This window comes from Coloeus monedula (genome assembly GCF_965178545.1).
Source record: "Coloeus monedula genome assembly, chromosome: 5".
NCBI classification, from domain to species: Eukaryota; Metazoa; Chordata; class Aves; order Passeriformes; family Corvidae; genus Coloeus; species Coloeus monedula.
Genome location: NC_138785.1, coordinates 48,568,505 through 48,581,864, shown reverse-complemented (window position 1 = coordinate 48,581,864; position 13,360 = coordinate 48,568,505). Strand labels below are relative to the sequence as shown.

General features: G+C 39.7%; 1 protein-coding gene across 1 annotated transcript; it reads left to right on the top strand.

The window, feature by feature from the left end:
- Positions 1-335: 335 nt before the first annotated feature.
- Positions 336-12,986, top strand: SPATA18 (spermatogenesis associated 18; the record flags this gene model as incomplete). Its single annotated transcript, XM_082281990.1, has 12 exons — positions 336-422; positions 2,408-2,513; positions 2,625-2,713; positions 4,134-4,252; positions 6,010-6,144; positions 6,794-7,028; positions 7,992-8,150; positions 8,531-8,706; positions 10,599-10,722; positions 11,069-11,134; positions 11,947-11,992; positions 12,459-12,986. The coding sequence occupies 12 exons, from the start codon at positions 336-338 to the stop codon at positions 12,464-12,466; spliced, it is 1,350 nt and encodes a 449-aa protein (XP_082138116.1). The 3' UTR covers positions 12,467-12,986.
- Positions 12,987-13,360: the final 374 nt, after the last annotated feature.

The following is a 13,360-nucleotide window of genomic DNA, read 5'->3' as shown; positions in this document are numbered from 1 at the left end:
CCCTGGTGCCGCTCCTCCCTGCGGCCCGCGCCCACCGGCTTTACCCGGCAGCGCCGCCTGGCGGCCGCGGGCCGTCCCCGCTCCCCGGGAGGCGCCGCGCTCCCCCGCCGCCGGTTTACCGTGGCACCGCCACCGCCGCGCCGGCCCTCGCGTCACCGCCGCGCCGGCCCTCGCGTCACCGCCGCGGCTGTACAGGCCCTCGGACGCGGCGCAGCCCAGGGCAGGGGGGCCGGGCTGGCTGTACTTTCTCCGTTACAGCTGCGCCGCCCGAGGAGCGCTCCTGGAGGGGCAGGGGAGTCAGCGCAGCGCCCCCGGGAGCGAGCTGATATCTAGCCATGGCCCAGGATTTGAGGAGTCTGGTGGGCTCGGGGAGCGCCCGGGAGCTGCAGGAGAAACTGGAGAACTGGCAACGGGACTACGAGGTGGGTTCTGCCGCTCCCCGGGGCAGCGGCCTCGCTCGGCGTTCCACAGGCCGGTTTGGGACACTGCCCCGCACGCGCATCCAGTCAGCGCAGTTCTAACACCTTTAAAGCGCTCACAGCTTCGGCTGTTTGGCGTTTTGTCCAGGACAAGGTTCCCTGAAGACAAGGGTTGGAGGTTGAAAGTGAGGTTTGAGCGGTACCGGCTGTGTTTAGAACAGAGGAAGAGCGTTGGAGTAAAAGACCGGCAGGTGGAAGGGCCACGGGGGGGCTGTGCTCAGAAGCAATCGGCTGTAGCCCCGGAACAGTCAGGAGAACGTGAGGAAAAAGGGTGCTGAGAGCGATAACGGGTTATCCAGCATCCCAACTCTTCTGGGTGGGGAAACCTGTTAGAGCTGAGAGGCTGCTGCAAGGCAGCACGGCCGCCGGAGGGCTTCAGAACGGGGGAAGCGAGTGTGAGGGAAGAGTTTCGGGTATGCGGAGAAGGCTGCAGATGGGTGTACTGGTATCCATGCAGGAGGAACAGGAAACTCAGGAGGTGAAAAGGGGGAAATAGTAGAGAGGTGTAATTGTAGGGAAAGATGAGGTGAAGGAACATGAGACTTGACAGCTGTAACTTTGCTCAGCGGAAAATCTTAAGAGAGTTTTCACTTCTGCGTCCCCAGGTTTCTGTAGCTTCTGGATGCAGATAGTTGGTCACGAGCCTGCAACTACTGTGTGCTGTGGTTGGTGAGAAAAGGTGCTGAGCACAGATGCAGCGTTTTCAGGGGGAAGTCAGTTCATTTTCTTTACTTCACGGTGGATAGGAGTTACAGTTACATAGCCAGTGTAACTCTGCAGGATTCGTGGCAAAGGACAGTTTTAAGGAGTTTGAGACTAGCTGGTAGAACTACCACAGAAGATGCCAGAGGAGGAACAGTGCCATGTATTTTAAAATCTTGCAAATGGATGGTGGAGGTAGGAGGGCTGAGCAGTAGTGGGGGCTGACCTCTCCATAATAAGTGAGTTGGGAATAGTCTTTCAGGTCTTGGGAAATGAAGATGAACAGTTTTAGGCTGCTGTTTCAGAAAAAGAGGAGCTGGCAGATGGAAACACCGTGGGTGTTACGTCGCTGTAATGAGCTGGAAAAATGCACTTTGCAGCCGTGTTCTTGTGGAGGTGAGCAGGTTGACTGTGCTCCCTGAGGAAAGCATGTTGCAGCAATTAAAACACAAGCTGATGGGGGCATGGGTGGGAATTTCAGCTGTTTTGGAAGCTTGTAAAAACCATATGGAGTCATTAAAATCGGAAGACCTAGAGGGTGATCTATGTGGAAGGTGATAACACAGGCTACAGATAAAGGTTAAGGAAGCAGGTACAGAGTGTGTATTTTCCTGGCAGATGCAGTAGTATCCTGGACAGATTAACCCCATCAGCTCATTTTCAAAACTGCATTTGCTGAAAGTGATGTCGTTTTGCTGTTTTCTAGGCATAATGCTGGGTTTTTCTCCTTCTTCAGTAGTATTTGTTTCAGTTTGTAACTCTTAAAAATCAGGTGAAATTGCATGGAGGCTTCATGTGACTGCTGACAAAGCAAGATAAGAGCCTTGTATGTATTATTTCAGCTAATATGGAAAACCAGATTTTGGACTATATTTTTTTTAATCCAACGATTTCCTAGATTATTATTTGAATAACTGTTGAAAGATTGTAACTCAGATTCACAATTACTATGATTCTTCTTTTAGAGATGCTTGTGGTTGCAGCCTCTTTATGATGGAAAAGGAGTATGTTTTCTCAAGTAGTGAATTAACTGGGTCACAGAAATCCTGATGTCTTGTTCATTTGCCTATTAAAAATGTGAACCTTGAAAGACAAGTATTCTAATGGATTCAGTAAGAAAAGGTTGGGAAGATGTAATTATAGGGTGGGAAAAATGCCACTATTGTAACAGGAATAACTGTAAGTAAGAAAGATTACACAGATGTATTAGTGAACATTATTCACAGATGAATTCCTTTGGTGAAAATCTGAACCGATGCTGTGAAATACTAGAATTGAACACTGCAATTCAAAAGCGGCTCTTCTCAATTCTCAATGAAACATCTCGAGAAGGTAAGTCAGTGCCTTGTCTAATTACTAACACGTTTCACGTGTGACATTTTTTCCAACTCTGGCTCTTTCTATAAGTGTTCTCACCATTTCTTAATGTATGTGTTTTCTTAGATACTCTTAATGAAGGTGCAGACACAATAAAAAACCGTCTCCTGCCAAGCCTAGCTTCAGGAGGTGAAAAGAGCCTCTCTATCACTGAGGTGTGTAAGAAACTTATTTTAAGGGAATAGAACCATGTGAATTTATACCTCCAGAAGAGCTTTAATGACTTTCTGTTAATATTAGCCTCCCTCTCAGATTTTACTTAATGAAATATGTCCTTTGTTGCTCATGGGGACACCTATGAAGACAGCCGTGCTATTGTGGAGGAATTTGCATTGTATAAGAAGTCTATGTTACTATACTGCTTTCGTTTTCTAGGTAAAGATTTGCTATGTTTACATTTGCAGAGACATCATATTTATGCCAGATGTCTGTTATAAAAAATAACACTATGTGAAAATACATGTGAAAGCTGAAGGTGTGCATAAACTCCATACATTATTCTGTGAGCTTTTTTTTTTTTTTAAGAAAAAACTCTTAATATCTCAACATTATACTATTTCCTGAAGAGTTAAAAAAAAGAAGTGCTTCTGTGTGTTGTGATACCACCATGCTCCTGCCATGGTATTTGGAGTTAGTATGTATTTCATATTTACTGAAGGGGCTGTAATACTAACAGTTTGTCAGAAAAGACAGATCAGTTGTGACTTTCTGCTTTGAAAGAAAATGAGAGAGTTGGCTAATTCAGATTAGAGGAAGATCTTCAAGATCCTGAGATTTGACAGTGATGTCTCCATGTTCTTTGGTTTCTCATTTTTACACCTGCTCTGTCAAAATCTTTCATAATTAAAATGGCACAAATAAAAAGTGATATCCCTTAAGAGTCAGATTCTAGTATAATGCAGGAGCAGGCTTCTGCCTAAACTGCCACAAAATATAAACTAATTATGTTATTAAATGACAGTACACCAGGCATACCAGTTACAGATTTGTCATTGCATGTGACATTCAAAATTTAAAGAAAAGCCTATGCACAGTTACTTATTTAATTCCAGTACTATCAGGTCATTTTATGGGTTGTTCAAGACAGCTGCATGTGCAGTAGTGTGCTTTCTGGAATAACAATACGTGCCTCCTCTGTTCTAATAACTTTTTTTTTGTATTTTTGTTTTATGTATGTTGTTTTGTATACATGAATTCCCAAAAAGTTTACTTGAGTTGATGCCGTAGTCAATCAGAAGTTGACTAACTGAAAAAAACCAACTGTGCAACACATCTGCAGAATGCTTTGTTGTGATGATTCAGGCAGTAGATCTGCATATGCAGACCTTCCATAATTTCTACCATGAGGTATACAATAAGTGAATATTTTTCTTGAGATAATTGAGTCGTTGTTTGGTGTGCCTGAAAGGTATTGCTTATGTCTCAGAGAGAATGCAATTGTTTTTGTTCTCAATTTCTTTAGAAATGGTCATTACTGAAATATTTAGAAATACGTCTGGCAATAATTCTATAGTACATTGCTGAGGGAATCTGTAAGGTAGAACATTCAAGCAGTGTGACTTTGTTTCCTGGTAGGGCTCACTTGGGGGAGAGCTACAGCTGAGAGATTCCGCCAGCAATCAGAGTTGTCAACTGCAAGAGCTGGAGGACAAACTGTATGCAACTCGTGTGCAGATCAAGCAGATGGAACAAGAGTAGGGAAATTAACTGCAATTCTTTTTGTTTGCTTTTTGTTTTTCAACAAGCCACATTTTTCCCTTGACATCTAAAGACTGATGAAGATTTGTAAAATGTTTCATTTCTGGCCTAAAGCCAGAGTTTCAAAATGCATCTAGGCTCTGTGTCATGTGTATGTATCCAAAGTGGGGTACAAATGATACAGTCACACACACATTCATAAATTGACTTGGTAGGTTTTGCTTCTGGCAGAGGTGTTGGAAAACATGCTGGAATTCTACATAAAAAGGTTTTGTATAGTCCATGACAATCCCATGTGGAGTTATAGTCTATGAAATGTTGCATGCTGAGCAAACCCTAAATAAAAAAATCAATTCAGTGGCTATAGTATAACATCTATTGAAGGACCTACAAAATATTACAATTAATTATGCTACGTAATTGATCTGAGAAGATAAAAGCCACTGTTGGAAGATGGAGGAAGAGAGTTGGATTTCCAGATAAGTGACTGGACCCGAACAATTTTTGCCTAGTTGCATAAATCATATTTTGTGGAGCATGGTAATATAAAAATTACTAAATTGCTTCAGATACAAATTTGTGCAGTTATTACCAGTTCCAGAGTCATTTAGGAGGTAGCTCCAAGTGGCAGACACATTCTCATGCATCCTATTAGCATGAGAACAATGAATGTTCAGAAGTCTTGGGTCAATACATAAAGTGATATAATTTCATGCCCTTACTAAGTGATTCCAAGAGTATCAGTTTGGATTTTCCCCATGCCTATTGCTAGAACTCATCTTCCCAAATTTGCTTTTCTCTCCCAGTTGTCCTTTACAGTAGAATTCTTTAGCCCTCTTTTACTACTATTCTGCTAGAAGTCCTTCCTGAAGGAGCTAAGGATGGAACTTGACAGTCTTTCCTCTTAGCAGATGTTGCTGGCCTTATTACATGTTGTCATCTCAATCAGCCTGCTCCTTAAAAAGGTGGAACAAGAATCTTGTCAATTGATAAGTGTTAGAGCTTTCGTTAGTTCAGATCCTCAGAAATCTCACCAGGGTCCTCCAGTAAAGAAAAGGAAGGACAAACTGAATACCTTCAAAATAAATAGAAAACATATTTTTTTATTTTCTCCTTCCACTTTTGGTAAGGGGAAAGCAACAGTAATACTGGTGTTTAGAGGGAAAGCGGAGATGTTGGGATAGTTTTTAATATTAAGTAAGAGTAAAGGACAGAAGATAAACTTGCTTGTCTGCCAGTCTTTAAGAAACACTCCTTTTCTTGGGGACAGCGGGAGAGGAACTGTTAGCTTTTGGTATCAGTTGAACAACATTTGTGATGTCCTTTGACTGACTAATATATTACAGCAAAGAAAAGAGCCCGAGAACATGATAGAAGAAAATACCTAGGTTCTTGATCTGTAGAAAAGAAAACTGAACTGGTTTAGTTAACATCTTAAATATGAGAAAGAAATCAGTTTCTATTAGACCTCATCGTCTGAACTAGCTTAAGGACACCAAATGTTAGCCAGTGATTTTTCCTGTAGTGCGGAGTGTAGTGTATCCACTCTCCTGCCACAATACACTTATACAATTTAAAGTAAGATTAAGGGTCTTCTTTGTTTTATGCTTTTTTAAACTCTTGATTTTTCCTTGAGCTTGCTCAATAACTTTCCTCTTTTTTCTGCTCCTGTTGCTTGATGTTGAGGATTAGTTGATAGATAGCTTACATTGATAGAAGGACATCTTGTCACTGACTGTTCTGTGTGATTAAGTCTGAGGGCTTCCTGTGCTGAAGAGTGCAAAGCCTTGAGGCAGTTACAGCAACTGAATGACTATGAACAGGAGATTCAAACACTACGGGATGAGATTTCTCTCCTGGATGCCCAAAAGTCTCTTCTCCAGAGCAGGTAGAGGCCTTATTCAGAGAAGTCACTGAATCGTAGAAATTGGTCATGTTACGTAGCGTGAATTTCCTCCTCATGTAAAGTATAAACAAAAGCTAAGCTTTTTTTACTTTGTTATGAAGGAACATAAACTCTTTAGATGATTTCTTCTAGTGCCCAAATATTTTATTTTAAAGCATCTATGTTAAGTTTCAGACAAAACAGCAAATAATGCAGCTTTACAAAATACATTGAGAGCAACTCTATGGAATAAAGAGGTTTTTTTTGTTGATGTGTGCTCTTATAACAAGTTCTGCCCTATAATTGTACAGTGTTCAATTTTCACTTGTTTGACTTCAACTGTACTCTTCAGAGGTACTGAAAGAGGAACAAATCTCCAAAATATTACTAGTTAAAAGTGTGTTTCCTAGGAGCAAACTGCTTGGCTACACATGCTTTAGGAATTACTTTACTTTTACCATTTAGGCTTTATCCCATAAAACATATTGATGCAAATGCCTTCATATTAGACTAACCAGCTGCAGCTTCTTTAATTACATTGGCTAAAAATCTCACCTTATCCTTGTAAAATTAAATTGATGAAAAAATCTGCCCTAGGGAAAAACATCTGAGGATGGTAAAGTGACGTGAAGCTTCTTTCTGTCTGTCGTAGGCTTGTGCGGAGCCGCTCTCCTTTCAGGTGCACTGTGAGCAAGTCACGCCGCGCCGTTTCCGTGAGGACCTGGTCACCTGCTCGGGCCGGGCGGGTCAATGCTTCGCATCGCGCCTGCATCATAGCCCGCTTTGGCTTCATTTATGCTCAAGAGCGCTTGGATGCAGAGACTCTTTTGAGGGCATTCATCTGTGACATGGAGACGGTGCAGAGGATAATATACATTGCAGCTGTGGTAAGAAAGAAATAGTATTTCTTGTTTTACAGGCCAGAAGTGTTTTGTAAAATACTATGTCTGCATTGGATTAAATTGCGGGTAAATTAGCATTTCTCTCAAGTGCAGAGAAGAAAAGCTTTCTTCCTTTATTTATTTTGATTTTTCTTTCTTTCCCTGACACTTCTACATTGAACAGTCAATGTAGTGTCCTACCTGACCTGTCCCAAGATTGGAACAGGGTCAATGGTTTACAGTACAGGTACTAAAACAAGACTGATTTGGTCTGGAGAGTGATCAACATTGGCCTTATTTAGAAAAATTATTTTGGGAATGCTGCATTAAATACTACAACACTACAAAGCTAAAAATCTTTCCATATCATGCTTTCCTTTTGCTTGTAGTTATGTGCTTTTTTAGTTTAATTGGGTCCCTTGAAACCACACAGATGCCTCACGTTTACCGTGAGCTCGGTGTGAAGAAAGTTGTTTTCATTTTTTCTGTATGGAATCTTCTTTTCTATAAAAGTGATGTAACACATACCTGTGTCAGAAAGCAGCATCTCTTAATGTGTGTGATCCCAAGCACATTTAACTTACTGAAAGTTTTTTCTTTCAACTGTCATTCAGTTTACACTCTCCAGTTCAACCTCTTTTCCCAAAAACAAACGAGGTGTTCCAGTCTTACATGTCACATAAAATGCTAATGCTCATGATACCTTTGAATGTGTTTGCAACTGATCATGGGTATGTGATGGAATCCTATGCAAATATAGAAGGTTAGATGGGAAGCTTTTCAATCTTATCTTCTGCAATTACACTCAATCTGAGAATTCCTTTCTGATGAGTTAACTTTCTCCTTTACAGCAGTATATTATGTTCCTCCTTATTATGATGACAGTGGGCTAAACTAATTTTCTCAGATAACGGATAAAAAATTAGTCTTGGTCTCCTGTATTTAACTTGATGTTCTTTATGTTTGCAGGAATCTTTTCGTGCAGCAAAGATGGCCTTCTGGAAGCTCAAAATAAGTGTAAAAGAGACTTTGGCTCTAGATCACGTGGGACCTGAGTCACTTGAAGTTGCTGCCCTGGATTATATAGCTCGCCACAAGGATCTCTATGACGTTTGTCAGAGTGTCCAGGTAAGTCAAGGGCAGCGGGGAAGTGACGTGGTGATCTCTTTCAGGAGCTAGTAAATTCAGAATATGCAAACTAGACATGCACTGTAACCTGAAGGCGAAAAAAGTTATTGTATGGACTTGTAGCAGTTTACTTTCCAAAACAACAGTGCTAGGACTAGTATATGTATGACTTAGTAATAGTTTGTTTTATTTGTTTATAGCAGCGCATTCTTTCTGAAGCTATTGTTTTCTGGCATAGTCGAGGGCAGCATTACTATGAACTTTTTATACTGTTTTTTAAATGTAGAAGGCTGAGAGGCATATTTAGGGGGGGATTTCTATACTTGCTTGTCAATAAAATTGTTAGTGAGTGCAAATGACTCATGTATGTTTATTTTCAGGAAGTGGTTTGCTCCATGAACGTGAACCCAAAGATTCCATATCCACCAGAAGTTGATTTCTTTGTGATCCGCACTTTGATTCGAGAGTTGTGCTGTTTGGCTTTTTCAATGCAGACGCTCATTCCTCCTCTTGATATTGCCCTTGGTGTTGATGGAGAACTTTTCAATAGGACCATGTAAGAAATCTTTATATTCAGTCAGACTCTTACCATTAAAGGTTGTGTAATCTACTTGTTTCCTGATTAATAAAAAAGTTTAAGATTGCTAAACATTAATTGGTGCAAAAAACCTAGCCTGTAGTAGAATTTGATATGTCTTTAAGGTTTATGATAGTGTATAAATACCAGCATATAGACAAGTGTCAACAATTTTTTTTAGTGAACAGCAGAGAAATTTTCTGGATAAACCTCTGTCTCAAGACCATATTTAATTTATCATTTAAAAAGAAAATTATCATCAGCTTTCCCTGTTTAGTTTCTATCTGCATTTTTAAAAATGTTTGCATCTTTGTTCCTCCATACTGGCCTGTTCTGTAAAAGTCATGTTTACTGGGATCTGGCAGTTGGTGTCTGTTACCTGGATCATCAGCATACTTCCTGCAACCTCCAGGCTGTGGCTGCTGTACAGCATACAAGTATTAATACGCTCCCATCTCTTCTGGTTTAGAGCTGAGCAAAACCAAAATGGCCTCTTAAAAATGGGAATTTTGTTAAAAGAAATTCACACCATGACATAATTTTTCATTTTTCTATAGGGTCAGGCTGCTTTTTTAGCAGGCAGAGAACTGTAGGGTGCTTCCCCGTTGTCTAGAAAATTAATGGGATTGATAGGTCATAAAAAATTCCTTATTTTGCATAAAAAAAAGCACCTTACATCACTAAGGAGATTTCTAATAATAATTTAGAATACAATGGATTCTAGGTGCTGAAGAGATTGAGAAGTCAAGGAGAGAAATAGAGAAGATGAAAGTAGACTCTTGACAGGAGAGTGCAAAGTCATGCAGGACTACGCAATGATCCTATCCAAATCCTGGACAGTTAGCTTTTGACACTCAAAGCTATTGGCTAAATTAAGAAGCAGTAACACTGTGGTATAGTCTTGGGATGCTTTCTCCACCTACTCGGTGTGTATGGCCTTAAAAAACCACATGTAACATGTTTTTGTGTGCTGCTGTGGGAGACACATACTCAATCTGTCTGTCTATCTATCTAGATAAATGTGACGTGTATATCTTTACATGTGTGGCATGTATACATGGTACACAGAGATGGAGCAAAACTTGTAGAAATTAAAGTATCTGTGTTTGTTATGTGTGATACCGTTCTATAAAGGGCTAGCCAAACATCATTGTACCCTATGCCTTGCTTCATGCCTCTGGTTGTGACATTGTTTTGTATGACTTGCTATTGTAATACATTACTAAAGTATAAATGCATTGCTTTTTAAAAATTTCTGTTATTTGGTATTTGTTCTGAGTTTGAACCCATAAAGCCAAACATGTTAGTTAGCCAGTATTCCAGACTTAGAGATGCAGTATATATACCTTTGATTTAATTTTTCATCACTAAAATGCCACTGTTTCATTATTAATATATGAGGATCTTGCTAATCAAGTTGCCTGATGTCTCATAAGATACTAGGATGTAACTTCCTAGTTGACTATTTCTGTAATATCCTTTATAGTGGGCTTGTTTTAGCAAGGTATTTCAGGAAGAGGGAATGAATGTGCTTGCCAAATTGCTGCTCAGAAGGTTTGATCTGTCAGTGGACACAGGGGCCCTAGCTTGTGTGGGCTTCTGCAAAAATTAAGGTCTAGTGGCCTTCTGAATGTTAGATGGCTTTATTGGAATATCTGTCAGTATAAGTAAACAGTATGTTCTGTTAAGTCTGTCTTCCAAGTGCATTTCTTTTACAGGATCACCTAAAGAGTACTTACTTCTGTGATGTGGAAAAATTGTCAAGAAAGATATTAGAGCTGTAGCTGCTTTTTATCAGCACTGATGATTTGAAACATATTTATCTTTTGGCACTTATATGCAGACATTTCTTGTACTGTGTGTTTCAACAGGTACTATCGTAGTTGTGACTCAGATTTCACAGCTCCCTTTGTGGCCTATCACGTCTGGCCTGCTCTGATGGAAAATGGTGCTGTAATTGTGAAGGGAGAGGTAGTCACTAAAAAAATCGTTCTGGTATGTATTTTGTTAAGGAATATGTTAAGGGAAGTCAGTGAATTTCAACACTGTTTTTAAAATTTAAAAAGTATGTTTTTAACTGTTCCCTATGGGTGAAGTAGTATATCAAATATCAATTAGATTTTAGTACCTCATCCTGTATTTAGGATGAATAGTTCAATTTTCCTTAATGTATTAATTATGCAGATGTATGGTTGTTGGCAGAGCCTGTTCTAAGGAGAAAGCTTACTCTGTTTCCCCTCTGTCCTCAAACCTTGTCTCCAGCATGGCAAGTCTGCTTGCAGAGTCTGTCTTTATTAAACCTTCTCTCTCAAAAGAGGTTTGTCAAACTCTTCTCTTGTAGTGTTCTCGCAGAAGAAGAATTAGAAGCAGAAGCTGCAGCTGTGGCCGTCGTCTCCGGTCTGGTCAAGTAAGCCTCAGCTGAATGTTTGTAGTGTTAACAGCATCAAGCCTTTTAACTAGGAATGTAGGCAACCTATTAAAAATGCTGATGTGCCACATGTACATTTTAACACTGGGAAAAAAGGCCTTTGCTTGAAGGTCTCAAATGAGGTGAAGCTGAACTGACAGATAGCTGCTTGGTAAAATGATCAGTAGAGATACTGTATGAGAAGTAGTAATTCTCAGAAGTATTAACTGTGTATCTTGGAATGCTTTCCCCCTGCTCCCCTTGCTTTAGTGCCCTTCTGAATAAATAATTACATCATCTGGAAGTGTTTTAGTCATCTTGGAGTACATATACAACACATAGTGCCTGCCTCCTGGAATTAGTAACCTAAATTTACTCCTAATTTACTCCTAATGCATCAAAGGAGCAGAAAATAAGTGTAGGGTGAGCAGGAAGGGAAGAACTGAGGTGATACAAATATGAGAAACCTTAGCAGAGTTCTGTATATGCTATAATTACAAAACATTTTAAATTATTTCTGTAAAAAATGTGTATATTTTTCTAATTGTTAGCCCATCTTATTAAATGGACATAGGTGCCCTCAACTTAAATGTGAATATTGAAATCGTGAGAGGCTTTGGGTAGGGCTCACTTTTTTGTGTGCGTGCAGGCTGTGGAAAAAAATCCTAGAAAGTTGTTGAACTTGACTTTATAACTGTAGAGCTGCACTGATAGACATGTGCAAATTTTCTGAATGTTGATGGGTCTCCAGGTGGCTTTCTTGGGTACAGTTCTTTAGCACACCTGATTTTCCTTTTCTATTTGTCTTGCAGGTGACTCGAAGCCGCAGTCTTTCAACAGTGAGGGTCAAAACGTCAAGTAAGTGGGCATGTTGGTTCCTAATGATTCATGGTTTTCACATTAAGCCCCTGAACGTTTGAACAAAGAAACAAAATAACATGTTGAACATCTTTGATTCTATAATACTTGCCCAAGTCTTATTTTTAAATTGGGTAGCCCTTTCTTTATGTGTGGAAAAATGCTGAGATTTCTGACTTGGAGGAGAGCTTGTTTTTTCACTTTACTGGGACCACTGTCATGGTTTCTTTCTGCTGCTTGCCTTCACTGTGTCCAGTGCTGTAGTAAGTAAAACTTTCTCCCTTCCCTGCACAAGAGACCGTTTGCTGCTGCACACCTGCTGGCTCCCTGCCTTTCAAATTCCAAAGAGTGGTGACAGTGAAGTGAGGGATTTCAGGCAGTATGAATGTGTGCCTATCTTGAAGCTAACCCAGTTTAGAGATTTAGAAAATATAGTTGTACTGAAATGTACCTTTTCCTTCCATAGGGTACTAACTGAACATGTTCCTGTGGTGCAATGCATCTGGATTCAACAACTTTGCTGGTGCTTCTTCTCTTCAGAAATACCTCACATCTCTCAATAATGTGAATGGCAATTGTCACTTCAAATGGAGTTTGTGTGCAGTGTGTTTTTTAGAATTATAGAAGGCTTATTTATAATTTTAGAAACTAAACTCTTTTGATTTTAAAAAAAAGTGCACGCAGTACAGGATCATTTGGCAAAATCTGCAAAGCTCTCATGAACCCATGATGTAATCTTGCAGATGGAGATAGAATTATTGCATCTAGAATGTTTGCTTTCCACAGATTCCAAATGATGCAGTTTATCTTGATAGGATCTTTAATATAACCTAAATGGTGAATGTTGCAAAATGTTGAGGTTAGCTGTTACTTGAAAACAATGTAATTAATTCGTGCTTATTTACAGTTTTAGAAAATAGTGATAATCTCAGGATGTGCCAGTCTCACACAGAAACCTTTTAAATATATCCTCGTGATAAACTGAATTTTCTAACTACAATGCAGAAGTTGCACAGAACAGTCATAAACTGCCAATACTCCAGCAATCCCCAGGCCTTTATTGACATTTTTGTATGAATGCACTCATGTGTGCTTTAGCAAGGCAGTAGTAGTCCTTGTTTAAATACATTGTTACTTAGAAATTATTATAATGAAAATGTGTAGTTTGACACTAAAAGTATTTTGAAAGTGTGCCACATACAAGAGTATTTGTAGGCTTGAAATATTTGATTGAGGCCTCTTCAGTGTCACACTTACTGGACTTTCATACCGTATTGATAGATCAGTAATTGTTGTGAATCTGGTGAAAAAAATGCTGTCCGGTTATCTCTTACTGTGGACATTTATTGCACTTTAAGTGTAAAAATT